The sequence below is a fragment of the Platalea leucorodia genome (genome assembly GCF_965183815.1).
Source record: "Platalea leucorodia genome assembly, chromosome: 5".
Taxonomy (NCBI): Eukaryota; Metazoa; Chordata; class Aves; order Pelecaniformes; family Threskiornithidae; genus Platalea; species Platalea leucorodia.
The window spans coordinates 75,893,304-75,918,005 of record NC_138827.1 but is presented as its reverse complement, the minus strand read 5'-3'; the positions used below and the strand labels follow the sequence as shown (position 1 = coordinate 75,918,005).

Here is a 24,702-nt window from a genome sequence, read left to right as displayed (position 1 = left end):
GTAGCAATTAAAAAACCCCAACCAATTAAACCTTATGATTTTTTTGTTTTTAAGAAAGCCTTCTATGCTATAAGGATTAATGACTTGGTTATAATAGAGGACAAGTTTTTCCCTCTCTTAAAAATATATTTCATTGAGACACGCAAATGAGCCAAATATTACATTTTATTTAAAATCTAAAATTAATTGCTACTTTCAACTCCAAATTATTAAGCTTGAAATCTAAGCATCAGGAAGTTAAACTGTGAGGCTACATACAATGCGTTAGCCTTATATACTAGATTGCATCTATTAAAACATCAACAATGCAAATCTTCATCTTCTACATGTAAACATGCTTTCTAAAATAAATGTGAATATCATTAGCATATTATAGTGCTTAATATAACCTCAGTAGCTTTACTTTGCATAAACTTAAATATGTGTGTATGTATAGGTATGTATATATAGAAAGGTATAGATAACCAGGAAACATACAGATCATACAGATTCAGTGATAGTGGTATTACCTTTAAGAAAACTTTGAAATTTAGGTAAGACTGCAGTACAAAAGATTACAGAAAATTACCCCTGTCAGGAGCAATGACTGACAGTATATTTGAAATCAGCAGTATTCATTTTGACAGTTCACAAGTGACTGAGTTTCAGAATCTATTTGGTGTGTGAATGACTAATTAACTGAATTTATTACTACATAAAGAGATGAAATATTAACCTACCAGATGCCTTCAATGACAACCTGATGCAAGGTTTGACTAAGTCTAATGCTTCAGTGTGTATGTGTGTGAGATCAAGATTTTTTCAGGTTTCTTCGGGATCACCTGAAGTAGCCCTTCAATAGGTCTTGATGGAAATAAGACCATTGATTGGGCTGCCAGCACTTAAGTGGAATGCTTGAATCTGCTACCACATTATCCGGTCTGACAATTAAAAGATAAAATTAAATATATGTAGAGCAGCATGACATTAGGAAGGAGAAATACAGAAATAAAGGGAGACTCTGAAGTATCCCCATGGGAAGTCTGGGTTCATGCCTTAAGCTCTGCAATACCACGTGAGTGCCACAACTAAATGGAACTGAACATGGTGGCTCATAGCTCCTATTTCTTCCCCCTTGCTACTGCATCTTTTTAAAGCAGGAGTTCCACCCTGGATGGGAAGTCTTCCCAACAGCAATTTTATCTCAAATGCTGTATTCATTTGGTGTCAATACAATGGTAATCTCCAATGAAAAATATTTTGTTGAAAATACGACAAAAGCTTCTGCCAATAACAGTTCAACCACATTGATAATTTACAACTGGAAGACTTAACAGATGTGTAATAATCCTGAAAACTTCTATTCTGCTCTGGAGTATCTACAAAGATAAATTCTTCCTGCATAGCATAAGAAGTTTTACATAATTTTGAGCTTAAAAAGAAAAAAAATCTAACATGTCCTAAATATAGTCATAACATACACTGTAGAAAGACCACCTCTCAACACCGGTGTATCTGCCCATTTTTATACATTAAGTTGATTCCAGTTCCAGGGGCCATACCATTAATACAGAATTTCCTTATTTTATAATTATTTCAGAATACTTACAACATCCTCATAATACTCAGGCCTTTATCCTAAATTATCAATAGCTTGAATTACCCAAGTTTATTTTGAAATCAATAGAATTTGTGTCTGAAAGATATAAATAAAGCCTAAGTAGTGCTGGGCGATAAGTAATAGTATTCTTGTAAAAGCATGGATCTAAGCAAGGCTGTGACTTCCAGAATTCCTGATAACTACAGAATTCCATCATAACAACATAGTCTCAACTACGAAAAAATTCACTGCTTTTGCAGGTAAAGCTCTTAGTGTGGAAGTAGCTAGGCATAATTGCATTACATTAGGCAGTAAGGATAAGTGGTTTAATGAAGTGTGTGCAGCATCCCTATGAGAGCTCTCCTAACATGGCTGCAATGGCAGTGGTCCTGTTAGAGAAGGCATCTAACTCTGCAAGATTGGAGGAGCACAGAGGTATTTATATGCATAACATTGTCATTTGAATTCACAGCAGGTCCTAAACTATAAAGCTCCCTTTCTTAAAATACTAAGAGGTCTACCAAATGTTTGATCACACGGTTTACCTGCTAGAACCATATTGTAAGAGTATGCACATTAATGTGAGAAGTATATAAATTAAGAATGTAGACTAGAATCATAACTTAATAAAAAATTACATGAAGCGATAAATTAGGAAGTGGTGTTGAAAAATTTAGTTTTATCTCATTTGATATTAATAATAGATGTAATTGAAGAAATCTGCAAAACTGAAGTTTTCATACATTTGTTATCCTAAAGCTATGCATTATTTTTTCAATTCTGTTCTCAATGGATTTCTAAAACCTAATTTCTCCAAATGGTAAGGCAGATTACTATTGAAAAGGACACAGAAAAATCAAAAAGCTGTGAAGCTCAGACATGTCATAAAAAGTCAACTCATATTTTAAATATCTAACCAAACTTAGTTAAAAGCTCTGTTATATAGCTGTTACTTGAACAGAACTTTCAGCACATTATAACCCTGTACCCTACAATCATGCAATATTTCTGTCATGTTGGAGCTAACAAATTTCATCATTTTGTCAGTTCTGTCTACAAAACAGAAAATTACCTTCACAAGTTCCTGAGATTTATGCTTTTAATTACCTCCTATCCACCTCACTACCCTCCATACCCAAAGAATCAATATAAATAGTCTTATTTATAGGGAAAATGTAAAACGTTTGACAAAAGATGATGACAGTTCTGTAGATTTTTATTTGATGCTATTGATTATTTTGTGTGTTATCTTTTTGACAGCATGAGTGATTAATTCAAATTTACAAAGTTAACATTTGGTAATACTTGCCTAAACTGCAAAAATTTGCCTTCTGGCTTTTTAAAAAGATGATCACTATCACCACATAATTTTTATTAGCTATAAATGCATTCAACAATAAGATGACCTTCAGCATCTCTTAATGCCCAACTGTTACATCTGCATTTTCTGATCTGCCTACAAGGTGTTTTTTCTTGATTTCCTAGTCTTTGCAGGTGACACCAAAAAGCAGAACTGACTTAACAGTCATCACTCACAGAGCAACACACTGCACAAACACAAGTTTATTTCAATCAAATGATATCCTATCAACAAGATGGTACCTACCAGGCTGTATCACAGCCAAAGACCCTTCCACAAGAAACAGAAAGCGTGTAGATGGAAGCAGATACTTCTTTTAGATGTGATCAACAGATGACAAACTATTTTCCAAAAAAACATCATGAAACAGAAAAGCAAACAAAAAAACATGTGGACTGCTAGCATAATATATTTGTGAGTCTGGAGCACAGAGAGGTCTGGCTGCTGAGGAAAGGGACTGGGTTAGCACTGACATTATTGTAGAGTGCCCAAGCTCCGAAAACTCTGTGGACTATTGTTACCAACAATGAGGGAGAAGTGCAGAGAGAGGTTACTTGAACATAAGGTGATATTCATATATATGGAGAAAAAAGCAATTCTGCAGAAGTCAAACAGGTATCCTTGCAACTGCAACTCACTTCTTTTCTCTTACGGCTGCAAGCTACAGTGTCAGATGCTACAACAGATTATAAGATATCTCAGGACAGTCTGGCCAAAGCTTCACAGCTGCTGGAGGAACTTAGTGCCACACAGCAGCTGCAGGAGATGCTGCAGATTCATCTGGTGGCCAGAAGGAATGAGAAAGAACGAGCCAAGAGTAGGCAGAGAAGGAATCCATGTGGGATAGAAAACAGACATTTTTCCCCTTGCCTTGTTGCTACTGGACCCTCTTATGGGTATCACAAGGATTCAGCAAGCTCACTCAAGCTGTGTTTTGTTTCTGCTACAACGTCTGCAATATAAATAATTAATATCAACAAACCAGACCTATGTAATTAATATGAAAACTTATTTAGCAAAACTTATCTATAATCCACATAGATACACCATGGGTTTGGAAGGAATCCCAGAATTCTTAAAATGAAAAAAAAAAAAAAATTAAATTTTTTTTTCAAAGGCTAAGCTAGATCTTTCTCAGCACGTCTTGCTTCCTCTTGGTGGAATACAGTTACGTCCCTTACTCGGGTGGCCTTTAAGCAAGCGTAAAATCTGACTCACTATCACAATCTGTTCCATGAAGTGGATTCTTCCTCTTCTGTTGCATGGTCTCTGGTGGTAGTAAATATAACTAAGATATATCTCATTTTTTTCTGAGCTGGATTATAACGAGACCATAGCTTGAACTTTACTGACACACTAGTCATTGCTGCACGGGAACATACTGTTTCATCATCATGTAGAAATTAAAAGATAAAATGGTGTTAAGAGATATTTTCACGCAAAGATGGAAACACCTATGTTTACTCTAATATACTGGAGCAAATCCAACTGTAACTATTAATGGACGGTGTTGCCTTTTTTTAAAAAAAAAAAAGTTTTCCATGAAAGTATATTCCTCTGCATAACAGAATAAAGTTTATGCAGGCTGGAATAAGTATCTCATTGACTATTCTGACTAATCAATCTCATCAACTACCAATCCTCATAATGCTATCCTTCCTAAATTGAGATTTCCAATTTAATTCAACAGCAGTTGACTCCTGGTATCTACCATAATTAAAAATTAGTTTAGGAAAAAGCCCTTTTCTCTATTCCCTTCCCACTTCACCTCCCTTGAATTGTGGTGAGCTCTACTAACTTTCCAGTTTTCTGATATCATAATCTTGAGGTCAATTAACTTTCTCCTATTTATTTTAATGCTTTTTCTCCTCACTAAATCCTGCTTCCCCCCCCTTCAAAAAAAAAAAAAAAAAAAAACAAAAAAACCCCAACCCCCCCAAAAAAGAAGAAGAAAATAAAGGAAAAAGAAAATAGAAGCAAACCTAATGAGTGACGATTCAGTTCTAGAAACAGGTCCTCAGGTGTCCTGCCTGACCTCCAACTTCAGGTCCTCTGTCAGGTCTACTAGCCTGGTGTGGATGTCCCAGATACCTCAGATACTCAAATGACAAGACGCTTGGGTTTAGGCATCTAATCCCACTCTAAGTACCAGCTAGACCATCTTAACTAGATCATGCAAAAAATATTGTTGAAGTAACCTCAGTTATCACTGTTGTCAGGTCAATACTACTATTACAGATAATATTCCAATTCAAGGACCTCAAAGTTCAGGCTATCACAAAAACTTTAGTTTTGTGTTACTTCACAGAGATGGCATTTTATTTTTCTGTTTCTCAAGACTTTGCATTATCTCTTCTGTACTACAGTTTCTCCGAGAGTTGACAGAGCTTGGAAGAGGTGCTCAAAATGTTTATGTCAGAATTTATTAGCAGAAAAACGCAACTTCCAAATTGACCAAACTGCAGCTAACGAATTGTAGAAAAGGACAGATAAGAGTATGATGGCGAATGTCTATAAGTACGAGTCAAAACCCATCATTTCTTTTTTGGAAGAGGAAAAACAGATCAGACTAAAACTAGGCCAAATTTTCAGTTTGTATGCAATTATTTTCTTCATGTTGTACTTTTAAAAATTGCTTTAAAAGTACAAGAGACTGGGAGATCCTGAAGAATTCAATTAGGAAACACTGTTTTCAAATTATAATATGGTAGAAGAAAAATAGCATCATCCTAGCAACTTCTATTTTTCAAAATACAGAAGGCATCACTTCAACATTAGATATGTTTACTCCCACGTTGGAGACAACCTATTTTAAAATTTTCTTCCATCCCTGATATCAGACTTTTTCTTCCTGCAGATAGCTGCAGATCTCTGCCTCTGAATCTGATGCCAGAACACTCTCACCAAAGCTAAGCCTGCAGACACACTTGCAGAAGAAAACTGAAACCTTTGCAATTTACTGTATTAATTTAGTGGGAGGTTTGGCAACTATAAATTGACTAGTCCGAATTTTTTTGGTCCATTGATCCAGACCAGTGAGTGTTCATAGTGTGAGGAAGATTACAGGCAAGGAAACCAAGTTTCTTCTTCTTACAGCTGAATATCCACCGGTCTGTATGTTACTCATGCAACAGATAAAGCACTACTAGAATCAGGTCAGAATCCTGAAACACCATGCAACTGAAATTCACTTAGGAGAACAAAAGAAAGAAAACTACTTAATAGCTTACTTCTGTCATTTCTATTTCATTTGCTTGCATAATTTAGGCCAAAGGAAGTTCAAAAGAACAAAATACCCATCAACAACAAGGAGCATGTCAGCCTTGTAGAGCTAAAAGAAGCTGCAAGTGTGAAGTGGCTGTACTACAAATCTCATTCTGCAATGTGCTATGCTCAAGGTTTTAATGCAGGTTATCACAGTTTGATGCCACCCGAAAGGCTCTCAATACATTCTTAGGATGTTACGTGGTAGAACTGATTCACTGAAAGATTCAACAATTACAAGGTTCACAAATATCTGACTCCCTTTTCCCAGTCCGCAAACACACAACGGACTGTAAAGACCATTCCACCCCCTAAGCATGATTTCATATTATAAAGGGACCAAAAAGAAAAATACAAGCAAAGAGTCCAGATTTTTATTTCTGTGAAGGAGCTTTTAACAAGCTAAGAAAGAACTATGCATCATCTTTTCAAGGAATAACTGCCACAAGAAAATATCTGCCTTCATGCGAGTGTGTGTAAGAAAATTCCATCAAGGGATTACAAAAGCTTCTGCAGAGCTTAGTTGAAAGGCCATTAGCATTACCTCAGTGAAATTATGACAATGCAGATTATGGAAGGGTGGTGGTGAGAATAATATCCGAATAAAATAAGGTCTTGCTCTCTCAGAAAATAAAAGGCAACAAACACTTAGATAAATAACTCTCAAGGTCAAAAGACTGAACCTGGAGGAAAGATTTAAAATCTTATGTAAGCTTTCCAGGAGAAGCTGAATAATCCGATGAAAGGCTAGACAGCTTTTAAAATAGAAGGGCTATACTATGAAAACTTGTTCTTCAAATATTCCTGTATGCTGTGGTTATGAAATATTTGTGAAACTTGAGTTTATATTTAAGTACTTTCTAGTATTAATAACACTACTAGAATCTCAGCACATTCTAAAATCAAATTTCTAGGTTGTTTTTGAATGTCCTGTAAAGCAAACCGCTGTAGAAAATAATGAACTGCATTTTATCACTAACAGCAGCACAGTCACGATAATTCATCCTTTCTTACAACCATCCATTACAAAAGGATTATGATATTTTCTAGTAACTAGAACTGAGCATATTGATCACATTTAGAATCGCAGAATCTTTTAGGTTCGAAGAGACCTTTAAGATCATCAAGTCCAACCGTTAAGAAAGAAAGGAGCACGATACTGTATGAATACACCCGCCCCAGAAGAGGAAACAAGGTTATAATCTGTCATGCTTTTGTGATGCCACCATTGAAAGCAGAATACGATATGCACTTTTTGTTCTACTTTGTCAGTAAGTCTAGACAGGAAAAATTGCTTGGTTGGCAGATGTACAGAGCGATATAATATTTCAGCTTTTTTTGGTGTGAGCCACTAAATTGTGATTCGATCTGTCTGCCTGAAGTGCTGTTTGTCCACGTGAATGTCAGTGCAGACAAAGTGAGCGACTCCTCTAGGGACAGGACCCATCATCAGAGGGACCCTGACCTCAGGAGGAGAGGGAAGAGCAGGAGCAGGCTGAGATGCCTCCCAGGTGACAGAATAAGGACCAACTCAGAAGCAAGATTCAGATCCATGGAGCCTAGGGAAACTTTTTTATAAACTTTATTGGTTCCTTGTTTTAATCAATAGAAGTAGGTATCTGGATCAAGTATCAGAGCAGAAAGATTTTTTTGACCTTAAATCTTAACCATAAAGAAGAAAGATAAGTGAACTAAATTTTAAATAACAACTTTTGAAATCGGTTAACTAAGTAGATATTGCCACTTCAAAGAAAGTTTAATAAGCTTGTCAAAAGACGACAGGTTTAGAAATCAATTTGAAGGTAAGATAGCACTGCTTCAAAATCCTTACCAGCTTAGACAAGAAAGCCAAACTGGGGAAACCGCTTTACAAGACACTTTTCAAAGTGGAATGGTAGAGGCAGAGAAAATCAGAGTAATAGGTATGGGTGCTTTACTGCGAATCTCTAGGAGCACCAAGTACTCAAAGGCTTTGAGGAGGTGTCTGCAAACTATTTCTTAGACTGAAATTATAACAGCAAAATATATAATATTAACACATAACAACAATTTGTTCTTACACTTGAGATCAACAAACAGTCTGAGAATTTTGGGGTTTTTTTTTATTAGCTTAATGACATTAGTAAGTAATCTCCAAGAAGAAATACACATTTTTAAAGTGTTGAAGGTCATCATTTTCTTAGACATAGTTTTCTTGAACTTCTTTAATTTTCAAGCTACTCAGGTAAAACATTAATTGGATATATATTTTAAACCTATCAGTCAATGTACTCTTTTGTAATGCATTTTTATTAATTGCACCTCAGAAAACAGTTTCCGTGAACTTTATCATACTCAAAAAGACAGCTAGAAGTAAATGTTCATTTTTATTACAAATGAAAATTACTGGAAGAGTGACTTTATTAAGAAATTGGAAGACATATTATCAGCAAGGATGTACGAACAACAGGAAAAAGATATTTCTTCCGGAAGAAGAGCAGGTATGACACGGAGAACTCACAGGGAAGATTTTCTGTCTGCCCCCCACCCCTTTAAAAAAAAAAAAAAAAAAAAAAAAGATTTCTTTTTGCAGTATATCTTGAAGGTTACTTGACTGTCAAATGGGCTATCGTTAATGGACGTGGCATTGGGTATTGTGCCAGACCCATTCAAGAAAACTGAAGAGTGATGTACCTCTGTGGACTTCCACCTCCGAGTGGAAAAAAATATCAGCCCAGCGGACGGAGCAGAATGTAGGGAGAAAGGGAATTATTTGTTTGGGAAATAGAGGTTTAGATTAATTATATTAATTGTACCAAAAAAAAAAAAAAAACAAAAAAAAAGGAATGAAAATAGCCAATACTCACATCAGAGTTAAAGCGAAGCTGGCAGACATTACAGGAAATTACTTGTTTCTTCTTTGGGGGAATGGACACTCCAAATGTATGGTTTATGACGGCTTTTTGCACAGGATCCATCTGGAGAACAAACAATAATCAATTTACAACTTTTCAGGGCAATATATAGTACAGAAGAAAAATCAATAAGAACAGTTTCTGCTGGAAGCTTTTTCTTTGCTTTGCTTTGCTTTTTTGAGATAAACAGGAGGAAATAGAATTTCAGCCCTTATAATAATTAGATTTAACACAGGTTAGGGAATTGGTAGCATGCTAGAGCTTATGAAGAAAAGGTAGCTCCATTGTTGCTGCCTTCCCCAGGCTACTCAGTAGTTCCTCCCCCAGCCCTGCACATCCTCCATGCTGCATGGCCCCACTACCACATCTGAATTGCAAAGAGCCCCCTGAAAGCCTCCCCCTATCACCTGCTGATCCAACAGCCACACTACAAGAAACCACTTTTGCCTCCTAACAGATCACTGTCATTTATCTCTACTTGTTTTTCTGTTCAGTGATAGATATTAGCACTTATTTGGAAAATAGTCTCTCCTGGAGATCTCTTTGTGAGAGGAGGTCCTTTGCAGGCTCCATTAGAAACATCACTTGCAGGGGAAAAAAGGTCGCAATCCCCAAACATTTCCATGCAGAACTGATGAGTGACAGAGCCCATGGGAAGACTGAAGTTTGGAGGAGCAGGCAAGGAGTCTTTGTACCAGCAAACAGAACCGAAGTTACCACGCTTCAGAAAACATTTTAACACTGTGAAAAATGCGAGATAAATGAAGCACTGAATATATTAATCCTAAATTTGAATGAACATTTTCAGGAACTAGGAACTGATTACATCTTTGATAAATACTAGGACTCCTGTTGGTCACCAGTTTAGAACATCCTCAAGATTGCAGAGCGCTCTGTTGTTAACACTGCAGGAGCTGGGGAATGACAATGGATGTTATGGAAAAAGAGTTCATAGCTGCTACTGCATCGAGGCCTCAATTAAGCACAATATGTCATTTTTTCCTGATGTGGCATGGATACACATTAAAATTAATTTCCTGACTCAAAAAGATTCAAACATATTTTTCTAATTCATATAAAACAGAATGTCTGCTCTGATCTCACAGCTGACCCTGCTCTGAGCAGGAGGTTGGACCAGATGACCGCTGAGGTCCCTTTCAATCCGCATTATCCTATGAGCATCTGTGTACGTGTGGTCCTCCATCCTTATTTAAGATGAGAAATGGATTCTGAAGAGGAGAAGGCAAAAAATGGCGGTCTACAAGAAAAGATAAGTGCCCATTTCCCAACTCTGTTTTTAAATTAGCACAGGAGAAAATAGTTTAATTTTTTATAAAGTTATATTTTTCTGAAGCTTGCTTGGCAGTCCCAGTGTTGTGGGTTTTTTTGTTTGGTTGGTTTTTTTTTTTTTCTCTCCTTTACAGTACTATTTGAAGAAACCAAACCTGGCTGTTTAATCTCAGATGGTACACATCACATATTTGATACTAAGCTGACTTACAAAAGGAAGAGAAAAACCTTGAAGTTACTGATTCATTAGTTAAAGAATTACAACAGTAAATTAGCTGCTTCCAGACTTTCTAAACCTGATAAAGATTGCAATTTTCCATTAGTATACATTTAAGCTCCCAGAGAAGCCTGCACTAATGAGGATTTTCTCCACATATATGCACATGCACAAATACACAAATTCAAGAAACACATATTGCATCATATCTGCCTAAGAAGACATTCTCCGATAATCTATTAAACACTTACTCAACATTTTTTTTGGACTACGGCTACATAGGTTTCTTGCTACATTCCTTTTAAACCAAATGCATGGTTTTGCAAATGTCATTGCTAACAAATTTTCTGGAAAGATGATTTAATTTTTGTCAGCTTTTGCCATTAAATACTGTATTTCATTGCCATAGGGGTACCATATTATGACAATTACAAAAGTAAAAACACCTTGTCTAGAATGAACTACTGAATTATTAAATGACACTAGCGTTGTTACAATGGATGTCATAAAGTAAAAAAAAAATAAAATAAATATCCTTATTTCCTGTTTCCTCTCTATCTAGAATACAGTGACAGTCTAAAGTTTAAAAGCTTAAAATATAATAAAAAAATTCTGTTTCTGACTTGTACCATTTATTGCATTACCCTGTATAATATATAACAATTATACATGCAGATTAAAAGTTTTTTGAGCATCCATTTTCTAATAGATATGCCAGTCAATATATATTACATTTATAATACATATGAAAAGATTGTTGTATCATTAGGGAATAGCTTGTTTTTCTTAAACAGAAGATATGTTTTGCTTTTCAACTAACTGCTGATTGTTAGATCAGGTAATCTAGAACAAGAAAGTAATGCTGAAAAATACCTCAACCATTTGAAGTGTCAGAGATCAATGAAAAGAAATAGCAAAAATACCCACTAGCGTCTGCAGTCCCGTTTAAAAAATAAAAAGGCAAAAAGAAGCAGTGATCAATGATTCCTCTGTGCATTCCAGATAACAATCCACAGCGTTAGCGTTAGGCAATTCAGTTCAAAACCATACAATGCAGACTATGCACAAAGTCCCAGTTTCAAACACATGTAGCAGCACAAGGACAAACTCTCACAAATAATACAGCTCACGCTGCCTCCAGAAAGTACCACTCGGGATCCCCAGGGGAACGGTTAATGATCCTTCCCAAACCAGAGCCCCGCATGTAGTCTGGTCATGATTAGAATTCAAGAAGCGCAACATTAACAATTAATAGGTTTTAAACATATGAGAAACCGGGGTGGATTACATCATGGTGGAAAAATAAAATAGTATCTCTCTGTTAGAAGATTAATGCTGCAGGGTAAACCGATCTCAGATCACCACACAAAATTATCCTCTTCATTGCAGGGAGGGAGGGAGTAGGAAAGAGGGAGATAGTAATTTGTTGAGGTATATACTAGGAAATGACGCAGCATACTTTGCTCAGCGGGGAACACAGGCATTTAAAAACCAGTTCTATAAAACAAAATAATAACAGAAGCTAACAGCTACCACAAATGCAAATGAAAATCTGCATTACACTGTTTATGCTAACAGGAAGAATTAATAAAGTGATTCACAGTGCTCTGGTAGCCATAACTAAGTTTAAAAACCTTTTAGTCTTGTTCTCCTATCTCAAGTGGTTTAATAAAAAGTTAAATTTAAAAATATCTTTCCAATAAAGTTGAAGATACTATCTTCTTGCAACAAGTCTCCTTAAAACCACTTGAGCTATCGAAGTGAGCAAGGATGAACAGAATCTGGATAGGTTTCAGCAGTAATCTACTACTAATTCTTCTATTTCCCAATTTCAGAATATGCAAACATGAGAAATACTCTACAACTACTGAGACTGGTGACAATGACTTTCAAAGCACTTAGAAAATGCAAATGTAGCAACAGACAACCCAAAAGCACAGAACTGCTGAAGTCTACTGAAGCTCCACCTAGCCTATTGCTTTATCCCCCAAAACAATCGTGTAGTTAGCAAGAGAAGAACAGGAGCAGCACAAACATATATGGTATTTCCCCTATTTTCACAAGGTCCGCATATTTTTCCCACCAGAAATTTTTCAAAGCCAGGTGTTTTCTGCATATTTGGCAAATCCCAGTGATGTTCTCTTGCACAGTCACCCCTTGAACTGATGTAAAATGTTATCTCCACTCTTTGCAGTGAGTTCCAATGCCTACAACCTGCTGTGTCAAGAAACAATCTTTTTTGTTTAAATGTAGCTCCATGCAACTCAATTTTATAACGTGTACCACATCCCAGGTTATCCCTGTGTTGCTCAGTCATTCTGCGCATGGAAACTATTCCATTCCTTTGAGCATCCTTGTTGGCAGTCTCAATTCTACCACAATTTGACAAATTCAATCAAATATTTTGAAGACACGGACAGAAACCATATACAATACACAGGGTGTATCAGTACTGAACTTTGAGCTGATGTTTTCATGGAATCACTATTACAAATCTGAGATCTCACTCCCAAGTGTTCATGGCCAATTCACAGCACATTACTTTCTACGTGAAGTTTTGTGAAGTTTTTGTTACATGTGCATCACTTTACATTTATCTAGATGGAATTTCACCAACCATTTATTCTCTGACTTCTCAGTCTCATTAAGGTCTTCCACAATGTTTTGGTCTTTCTTTGTCCTCACTACCTTGGAGAACTTCACCATTAGCAAGCTTCCTCAGCTCACCTCGCAAGTATCTTTTTGGCGTTTAAGAATCCTCTTATGCCAATTTAGTTTTCTTAAAAATCTTTGCCAAGGGGTTTTGTAAAAACCCTTTTGGTAATACAAAATATGCCAATTAAAACGTCCTTATTCACATGTTTGTTGACCCCTATAAACAGGTTTGTAAAGAATGATTTATCTTTAAAAAGGAATTACGTTGACACTTTACAGGCGGTTTACAATATGAGGTGTCCTCTTACACTATTCTTATTGAGGTTTCTATTAATTTGCCTGGCAAAAATATGCCACCCAAAAGCTTACATTCTCCATGGAATGGGTTTTAAAAACTTGCATCACATTTGCCACCTTTCAGTCCTCAGGTACAAGAGCAGTTTTATATGAGCTGTTACACATTATCGTCGGTAATTCAAAAATTTCATCCTCGAATTCTCTTATAACTCCCTCGTACCAGAAACTCTCCCTGTCCTGCTCTGTCATCATACCACAGATTCTTCTGGTGCCTTCTGGGAACTGAACCAGACTACTAAGAGACATCAAAGTAGGCACAGGAAGGAGAAAAAAAACCTGAGCAAGTGCATCAGGAGAACTCCTTCAGTGAAACTGAAGTTCTGGTTATTTTAAAAGATCTCTTTACACAGAGCAGACAGTACAAACACCAATTTGTGAGCCTCAGAAATAAATTGCACTGATCCTGTCAAGGGGTAAGTTGCTGCAAACAGAAAGGGTAGGTATCATTTCTAAGCTTTTTGTTTAAATGAGGTGACACTACATTGCAATTGTGATGTTGGAAATCCAGAATATTTGTATTAGTTTTTGCTCAGGTAGAATCTCCAGTTTAAAAGTCTGGATAAACCCAGATGCTTATCCGCATTGAAGCTTTTGGTGCTTGCGTAGTATCCAGGGCTAAATTGCTGGTTACACATCTGAGCTAGTGATAGTGCACTGATTTACATTTACCATTTCTACCTAATGACCTAATTTCTAAGCTTTCATTCTCTTCCTGATCTGCTCAGCTATTGAAGTACACTAAGCAAGTGCCATACGTGCTATTGCTACCACTCCAACAAAAATCTACATGCAAAAGCTCTGTCCTCTCGTAACAGCAGCATAACCTTAAATCTGAGTAAGGTTTAAAATTGTGACTGGGAATTTATGCCCTGAGTTCAGTTACCTCTCATCATGATGTAACTCTTGGGTCAAATCTAGAGTTGCCTGTTAGAGAAGCACTTGTAAACAGAATATTGGTAAGTGGGTATAAGAGATTTAACTGAGTATCACTTAACCACTGGGCATTAAGAAGCTTCTGAAAAAACACTGAGAGTGGCCCTAGAGCATACTGTGTTGTTTTACTCTGATAAAGCAAAATTTTAAACCGTATGTGGAACAAACTGATAATATAATCCAGTGTTTCCCCTTGGCAATCAAAGGGAGAAAACAGTAGCATATATAAATGACCAATGCAGGGGCAGCATCTAAATTAAGTTCTGGGATTTTTTTAAACCATTGGACAACACTCCTTATTTGTGTGCCACTATGATGATGATGATGTAAGTAGGCAAACAGCAATAAACATCCTGTAGATCAGATCTTTTCAACATCCTTCTAGATCACAAGGCCTACGTGAACTCGTCCTGTGTTTCAGCTCCAGTTGTTAGGAACGCTGAGCACACTGCCACTGTGGAGAATGACTGTATGCTGAAGCTTATTGTAAATTCTGCCATATATACAGAGCCTCCTACCATAACTGTACATATTATGATGACTAAAGTAGTGACAGAAGTGAATACACATACTCAACAGAGCACATATTTAAAATGCCCAGCATAAAATCAGAAACATGAACATTGTGATGCAATACTTGGCACACTTGGCCAACGCAAACTAGCAAGAATCTGTTCTCTCCATGTTCATGCTGCTTTTGTCCCAACAGGGAACATATTTCTCATTTGGCTAATGCTTAGTGCAATTTACTGTTCAAATAGAATGCTATATTGTTATACATTTCCTTGCTTATTTTGCATCACCAGAACACTTGAGTCAGCTCTACCAATGGAGCTCTACCTGAAAGGAGGTTGTAGCAAGGTGGGTGTCAGTCTCTTCTCCCAAGTAGCAAGTGACAGGACAAGAGGGAATGGACTCAGGTTGTGCCAAGGGAGGTTTAGATTGGAGATTAGGAAAAAATTCTTCACTGGTAGGGTTATCAAGCATTGGAACAGGCTGCCCAGGGAAGTGGTTGACTCATTATCCCTGGAGGTATTCAAGAGACATGTAGACGTGGCGCTTAGGGACATGGTTTAGTAGTGGACTTGGTAGTGTTAGGTTTATGGTTGGACTCAATGATTTTAAGGGTCTTTTCCAACTTAAATGATTCTATGATTCTATGATGCGCACAACTTCCTTTTCTTGTGAGAATACCGTCAGTGCTCCCAACGTATCGGCCCTCCTTGACTAGCACAGAGCATGTCCCAACAGAGATGTATTTCTGTATTTCTGAACTTTCAGTTCTCTAAACACCAGCTCCCCACACCTCTATCTCTATGCTCTTCACAATATTTTGGGGTTTCAAAAACCTGGCAGATGTAAATGTCCAATAGCCAAGCTGGGGAGGGCTTCTGTCAGATTCCCAGCAGCTGATTCAGAGAGTTGTGCAAATGTTTAATTAGAACGGAACGAATAATTAATTTACAACATTATAGGGTTTTTTTACCATAATCCTGTGGTCTGAGGGTTGCTTTAATCACATTTTGTTGTTTAACAGGCTCTCTTAATGTACTTACACATAGCACATACACATAGAGCATGAAATCTGGATCTCATTGAAATCAAACCCAACCACAGACAGGTTGCAAAGAGTCCATGATTTTGTTGTTGTTTGTTTTGGTTTTTTTTTTTTTGTTTTTTTTTTTGTTTTTTTTTGTTTTTTTTAAATTCTGAGTAGATGTCTTTCCCCAAGAAGTCTTGGGGTCTTTCCCCAAGTCCCCAAGAAGACTAATATCTCCCTCCCCTCCCACATGGTTACCAAAATACAATAACAGCATTGTACTGTGAAGGAAAACCTCTCTGATTGCAGCTCCTCACTGTGTTTGTCTCTCCCCCTCTTGATCAATTTGGTAGCAAGCTCCAGCTTCCCTAAGGAAAACAGTAGCCATGACAGCTGTGACCCCCCACGCACTACTACTACTCACGAAATCAGCTTGAAGGCATTTTAAAACAAAACAAAAGTCTTGCTGTAATTCACTTGCTAACATGTCAGATACTACAGTTATCCATGAAGAGCTGCTGAAATGAGAGCGAGTACCTAAAAAATAAAAAAGGAAAGAGAAACCTTTGGAGTGTACGCTTCTACTTTATTTTTAGTACATGACAATAAAAAGGGCACCCAGAGCTGGGAACAACCTTTTATGTCTTAAAAGAGGTGAAATATTAATAAATTCAGCTTCTTCATTTTCTTTTTAGAGATTAAGGTTTAGCTAATTTTATTTTTGTAAATTCCACACTATTTCTGTTAACAGAGTTGCAGGGCTGGAATCCTGGACTTGGGAGAGGGATTTTCTGTCTCCGACCACCAGCAGATAGGCTTCCCTCCCTACTTGTTTATGTACAGTCCTGTGGCATAATGCAGAGCCGCTTGGTGTGCCACCCTATTGCATGTTTCCCTTTTGAAGTCCAGCTTGCATGGAAAAATGAAAAAGGGGATAATTCTCTCTCTGTGTCTGTGTCCACAATCACACAGAATAGTGAAAGCGATATCTACAGCAATGTGAAGGTTTGTTTAGGCCAGAGGGAACTATTACGTCTGATTTCCTGAAAAATGCATGACACAATTTCACACACTGGAGACTTTCAGCCCTTCCTATTATGAAGTTTGCTAATTTGTGGTCAACCAGAGCCTAAAGTTTGGGGGAAAAAAAAACTCCAACACCTTGATTTAAGTTTCCAACTAAGATAAATTTATAACATCACTGGGGAATCAATGCTAATAATCAATTATTCCCACAGTTAAAAATCCACATCTTACCATGTCTATTATAAACCCCATGATCTAGTTGTGCTTCACTATTAAAGGTCACACTAATCTCGGATACCTTCTGAATGTGTAGGCACTTGTACACTGCAATCAGATCAGCTCTTAACCTTCTCTTTGATAAACCAAATAAGCTCCTTAAGCCTCTCACTATAAAAGCCTTGATTCATTTGTTAGGTTTTCTCTGACTCTTTCAGATTTTCAATATGCCATTGAAACATAGATACTAAAAGTTAGAACAATATGCTCAAATGTACTTTCCCTTTACCTATTTGATTACATCTTCTTTGTTTTAACAAGAAATGCATTAATCGCCTTGCATCAGCATTGAATTGGGAAGCACAGCCCTAAATCTTTACTGACATGCCCATTTATCCATCTTGTGTGCTAGCACAAATAATTTCACCATCACGCATCCTCCTCTGTCTTAGGATGTGTTCTGACCCAGCCTGGGAGACGGAGCTAGCTGAAATATGACCAAACTGGGAATCTTCCATTGAAGTAGAAACTGCTTTCAGTAGGGTTTTCAGTTAGTTGAATTTGCAAGACTTTGTCGGACCAAGCTCAGGAGGCCAAGGATAAATCCTAGCCTTCTCAGTGGAATTTTGTTTCTCCTAAACCAGTCCAAGACAGTGATTTAGACCAACATAAGCAAAAGGAAAAACATTCTACACGGTCCGACGGAAATAAAATCAGGGATTTTCTAATCTTTTGCTTTTCTGTCTTCCGTTTTTGCACTTCTCTGGCTTAAATCAAAAAACAGTTATATAACTCTCATCTCTCCCTACCCCTCTCTCTCCCTGTATAACATGATATGATTAAGCACAGAGATCAAAAGAGAGTTGAGAAAACAACCTTTTAATTCTTTTTTTACTATTATTTTTTCAGTGCTGGGAATATTTCCTCTGCCCTTCCTTCCCTTCATCCATGGATATATTTATTGCATGTTAAAAATAATTTATGGTTTAGAAAATCGTAATTAGGAGAGCCTTAGAAAAAGCGTTCTAAAAATTAAAATACCACTGCTGTTTTAGAAACTGTCATGTAAAAGATTATTAAAATTTAATATTTGATTCCTGTAGAAAGACTTAACCCAAAGAAAGAAAGAATGGGTGAGACACCACAGCAAAAAAAAATTCTGAATCTCATCTCAGTTTCTTATTAGGCTTGTTCTCAAGTGAGGATATAAATACATAAAACGATTGTGTTTGTAATGTGAACACCAACAATAGATTTAACCCTTCTGGTAGAAAAATGTCAAATTTTCTGCTCCAGACAAGATTGGAGATTTTTGTAGGTGAAATAAAGAAACAGAAAGCTGCCAAAAATGTTTGGGGATAAAAGGGAATTCCCCCCAAGCACATGGAGAATGAAGAAAAAAAGCAAGTATCTGAGGTTTAATGCTTTTTCTTATACTAAACCGAACCTGATAATACAAGAATTTTTATCTGTAAGATGAACTTTTAGGACCATGGCAGACCAAACCTGAGAAAAAGAACAAAGTCAAGTACAAACCCAATGGTTAAACTAATACTCAAGGAATATGACAATTGCCCTTCCCTTTGGGGCTCTGCTGGCTCACAAGTTTAACTGTACATGAGTCACTTCACCTGAGCTTTATATTATTCATTTGTAAAATGGCGATAAAAATATTTGCAACCTCACAAGAAGGCTGAAAGGTCTAAATAACATGTTTACAACTCTTCAAAATTGTCTGATAGAAGATGCTATATAACTGCTATCTATTATTAAGGTTGCTGTTATTCAAAACACTCGGCTGCATTCAGATAACAAAAAAACACTACCAAAAACATCTTGCCTCCAGATCCAGCAAAAAATAAAAACATACTACAGTTGGAGACTTGATGAAAATCAAACCAATAACATACTCTGAGAGTAAAGCTATTCTTGTTACACTGCCTATTACCATCTGACAGTAAAATAATATGAATAGGTAAAATAATATGAAAAATTACCTTTCAGTAGAATCCTGCCAAAAGACTCAAGCCTAGGAGTTTGTAGTCAGAAAAGCAGCTTAGATAACACGTGGGGTAAACAAGATTCCTGATTTTTGCTTTCATCTTTGAGATGGTCCTTAGATATGACCCTTTTCTTCTTAAGGGTCTGCTCTAAGTTTTGCTGACAGTTTTCTTGCTCCCAGCCTGCTCCAACAACACAAAGATGAATGGTATTCCATTAGGTAGATCTGAATTTCCTCTACAGTTCTGAACTGTGCAAAGAGAGGTTAGGGACAAATTCATGGCCTTGATTAATTCTGTGAACAGGAGAGAGTAAAGACAAAGCCTAGTGTTCTGAAATGAATTAATAACATTACCTTTCACATACTGAAAAAAAAAAAAAGATCTAAAAAGAGGATAAATTATATGTGCATATATACATTTGAATATAAATGTATAAAATGGCTGAATATAAATGAGAAGCAAATCAGAACTGGGAATTGCTGAAGTATGCTAGCTGACAGCTGTCATCTATTCTTCACAGTAAGTAAGGAATAATAGGCTTTCTTCATTAAAAAAAAATCAATAATGATGCTTCTAATTTTTTTTTTTTTATCAGTACCACACACTACACAAACAGCCTTTAAAACGCTTTTGATTAAAAAGCACTGTATGTAGATATGAATCTTTAAAGGAAGATTCAATTTCTAATTAAACCTGTCCTGAAACTTAATGTAGTATCAACATCTGTTGGTTATTTTTTGGTTTGGTGGGGTGATTTTTTCTTTAAATCTAAGTAAATGAGACACAAAGCAAGGTAGAAACCTGCCTCTTCTAACAAATACATGAGCAAGAAATGCAATCCTCTTTCCCTATTGTTAACCTGGGGAAGCAGCTGAAGTTCGTGGTATCTCTACTGTGAGACCAGATTGAATACAGAGAAGACCAGTTCGAAAGGTACAGATCTTCAAATCAGCCTTGCTCTGGTAGTTGAAATGAGCTGGTCAGTGCTTCAAACCTGCGTATCATTGGTTTTCAGGTATGCTAAAGAAAGAGAGGTTTCACACTATGACTTTAAATTGCCATACAGTACTTTTAAATTGTCGTAAAACTGACTGTATCTAGATTAAAAGACCACTAGCTATATCCACATTCAGAAAGAAAGAGTACAACAAGAATTAATTCTTAGCTACATTCTTATCATTTATTAATTAACAATTATTGCAGTAATTCTTAGTTTCTCATGGAACAATGTGATGAAGGTCTAAGGGAGAGCAGGAAAGCCAGCCATGTACAGCCAGCATGCTGCAAAAGCAGCCGCTTCTGTATTCATCAGACACATGGCGAATTTAGATTTCTCTGAAGGTGCTCTAGCATTTTGCTTAGGACAAGACTTACAATTAGAAACTAGCAAAACCTTTATAAGCACAGTGGTGCAACACATGCGCCCTGTTTGTCTTAAACTACAATTTTGCAACTGCTTGCTTTGAGGGAAGATGTTTTCCTCACAGTCTGTTTGCAAAACATCCTTCGGTGTTCTAATGCCTAAAATATTTATGGCTAACAACCCTCTCCCTTTAACCAGCTTCCTTGTGTCATGAACATAATAATAACTTGAGAAGAAAGCAATTCAATGAAGATAAAGGCTTCTTAGCTTTTCCCTATGCTGACCAGTAAAAGAAATAAACACTGTTGAAGTGTCAAAGAGACTAGCTCCAAGCTTTCTGTGAAGTCAGAGATGAAACACGTAGCCACAGAACAGATTATCTGGAGGACTCAGCAAATGGTAGGATTTGTATGCAGAAACTGTATTTCTTTACGGAATTAGGCTGATGACCTAATTACTTGTATGCACAACAATGGAAGTAGTGCGGCAATTTAGGAATCGTTTCTCAAAAACCACACCATGGACGCTGAGCTCCTGTAAAGCGTTAGGGAAAGGCTACCGCACCCGGTGATTTCTGTTTCTCAGCAGTGCATGTCAGTGCACTTTCTCCTATCTGGTTGCTGATCTGGGAACTGAGAGGAGGAAGCTTATCCATCCCATTCCTGTTAGAGAAAATACAAAGTGACAGGAAACTTTAAAAAATAATTAATGTTTGAAGAGATTCTCCCTTAAAGCCAGTCTGTATTATTTTAAGTAAGATTTTTTTCGTGAGAATAATATGTATTAAAGACTAGAAACAAGACAGAAAAGTACCTATTTAGGCTCACCTATTTAATAAAGAGTTGCTCTTTGAAGAGATTCCTGACAGGAACTAGGGAACCTGCCTCTTTATGTTAAAATACCACAAACTGTAAAAGCTGTCAAAGATTGATTGACAACTCCCTGCTTTTGGCAGTAATTTTTTTATGTTTCCATATCTATCGCTGTATATCTTACCAGGTGTTTGCTTCAAGCTCAATCTTTTTGGAAAGTTTCAGCAGAAGTGGCTCAAGTATTTTGTGGGAAAAATATACCACCTTAAGGTGGTATATTATAATAATTATAATATATTATAAGAAGTATTTTTCAGGGCCTCCAAAGGCTGAGAAGAATTTTTCCTAAAACTGCTACTACAGTTGAAAAAGGTCTCTGTTGGTTTGCATCAAAGCCATAGAAAGACAAGGAAGAATTCCTGGCTTGGTACAAAAAGCTAAGGACACGAAGAAAAGGGACTACAGGAAACTGAAAAGAGGAAGACGTGGAGGGTAAAGGGACTCTGCCGCCAGGTACTGTGAGAGGAGAAGAGAGTCAGAGGAGAAAGCAAAGACTAGCCACGCAGCAGAGGTCTGTGCTTCCAGAATTTGGGCTTTATTATGTGATTCCTGAGCCTCTGCTTTCCTCACCTGTAAATATGTGGGACAACACCTGTTATTCTCTTCTATTCCCTTTATAAAAGGCAACAAACTGATTCCTCATGTTGTAGTTTGGGTGATTCTGGCTACAACTTGGAAAACACGAGCGATTACATCCATAATAACTAAAAGTGAAGTAAGAATGTTTTTAAGTGCTCAGCACAGGAAGAGAAGGCAAACCTGAAGCGCCTTTTGTGCCTGCATAACTATAAAAAAGGGTATAAAATGCCTGTAAGAAAAAAAATCTTGATTAAAAAACAACCAAAAAACCCCAAACAAAACACCCATCTACCCCACAAAAAAACCTCTCCTTCTAAGTTAATTGCTTAAATTTCTGTGCTGTTAGTTAAGGAGTGTAAAATAAAGCTCTTACAAAACTTCACCTGCTCTCTGGAGCAGAGTGTTTCAGAGGGAGAGGAGCAGAGCAGGTCACTCCCCTCCAGCACTTCACAAAAGGGAAAAGGGGAAATCAGAGCACGTGGACAGGCTACTTCAGAAAAGAGGACTGTAGATAACTGGCTGGCAACATCCAGTTGGCTGCATCTGTAATTTGCTTCTCCTGTATACAATCCTGAGCTCCAGAGCGTACTTTGGCACTGCAGCAGGGCATTAAGTGGCTGAATTCAGACCCTGCTAAGGAAACGGCAAGCTCCCGAGCCGCGGCGCCGTGCCAGATGCAGAAGAGGCACTTGGCACAGAGGGGCGAGGGAAGCCGGCAATACAAGTGCCCTGCGCTCTTATCTGCAGACCTCCGCTTCTGCCTTGGATGATTACTAGGCCCTTCAAATGAGAACTAGGTAGGTAGCAAATAAAAATGAGGGACATAATTGAAAATGCAGAAGAGGAAAGAGCAAATTAGTTCCTCCCAGTAGTTGTCTTGGGGGTAGGCCAGCGATACTCCAGCAAGGCTAATGCTGGAGAAGAGACAGAGGTCTCTGACTAAGTTACTAGTCAGCTCCTCTTTCCCTTCCTGTAGCCCATTCCAGCTGGCTCACCTTCACTAGCAGATGTAAAATACTTCTGGTCCACTTTGCAAGGGGACTGAGAGAACTCTAATATAAAGAATCAGCATAAACCTACTTGAAGAGAAATAGACACTGAAGCAGTAACTAGGCCACATTAACCCGTGTGTCCGCTAAAATATGAAGGTATGAACCAGCATTTAGAAACCAATCATGGGCTAGTTAGTTGGAAAATATTTCACTAATGTGAAAGCTACAAGAGATGCTATAATCTTTGATTACCCCTGAGGCCACAACAAACTCAGAAGGAAGCATATGAATTGCTGATTATTTTCTATGATGATAGAATCTGAGAAGTTGCTGATTCTGCCTTTGTGCAGACTGACAGGTCCCTGGCTGTATCACTTCAACCAAATTTGAATCATGTAGTGCTGCTCTCATTTCAGGACAAGGTAGAACGCACTGGAGTTTTGAGATTTTTTTTCTGGGGAGCATACATCCTTTATAGGGAGATGCAGACAGCGATCATTAAGTTTGCCTTGCAAGACAAATCCTGGCTTTCAGCCACTTCAGCTCATGCATCTAACCTTCCATGATGTGATCACAAAGCATCCTTTCTTCATTCAGTCCACAAGATGGATGACATGAGACGAAGAATCAGGGAGGTGTAGAGAAAGAATGGCACAGAAGGTGAAGCTGTGTGGTGGAAGCCAGTGAGTGTAAAATTCAAGATTACATTATAATAAACACATAATGTGGACCACAGTAATTTTAACTTTGATTTCCACTGACTTTATGTACTTGACTTTGAAGTCTTATAGATCTTTAAATGTAATCAATATGCAAGATGTTACATGCTAAGGAATCATTAAAGTTATTTTAGCGTGCTAAAATAGAGCTCTGCTTAAACAATACTTTTTTGTACACATCCATTCCAAACTGGAGCTACCAATTTGGGAAGTTCCCATAATGCTGTCTCCCATTCTACTATAAACAAGAACATATAGTAATACCAGCAGAGAATTTGATTCAAGCTATGCGTTTCAGACAGAGGGGTATGAGTAACTGAACAAGAGCTTTTAGAACTTGATGCCATGATGACACCTTTGGATCTGCTGCTGCAGCAATTCTGAGAGAGGGTTTGTCCTTCTGTGCAGCAACTCAGGTTCAGGCTGTGACAACCTGATCATGCCTGTCCTGTTCTGACAAAACTATTTGCTGGTGCTGTGAAAAGGCCAGGAAAGAAGAGAGCACCCATTCTGCAATACCTCTCTGCTTGGAATCCTTCATTCTGCCCTTAGAAGATCCCTTTCTGGCTGATCTGTTGAAACAAAAAGGCACCCTTGCTGAGGAACAAAGGCATGTATCCAAGGAGTTAGTGCAACCATTCCCCAGTTAATTTTTCCTATATAATAAGCAAGTCCTAAGGAACAAAGACAAATTTAATTGGGGTGTGAATTAATAAGTACTATATGTACATCCACAGCATTTTTAGAACTATTGATGTTTTTAGGCGAAACAGAAGGGAGGCATTTTAAACTAAATCACACAATTCCATCAAAAAAATAAGATATACTTGGGGTAGGCATTTC

At 37.3% G+C, this 24,702-nt stretch overlaps 1 protein-coding gene across 2 annotated transcripts in view; it reads right to left on the bottom strand.

Annotated features, from left to right (window-relative positions):
• Positions 1 to 24,702, bottom strand: part of ZNF385B (zinc finger protein 385B) — a gene marked incomplete at its 3' end in the record, with an annotated part of 151,548 nt that overhangs the window by 28,710 nt on the left and 98,136 nt on the right. For both annotated transcript variants that reach the window (XM_082312261.1, XM_082312260.1), the window contains one exon: positions 9,050 to 9,160. In XM_082312261.1, coding sequence (XP_082168387.1) covers positions 9,050 to 9,160 — 111 coding nt within the window. The remainder of the gene's footprint in view (positions 1 to 9,049; positions 9,161 to 24,702) is intronic.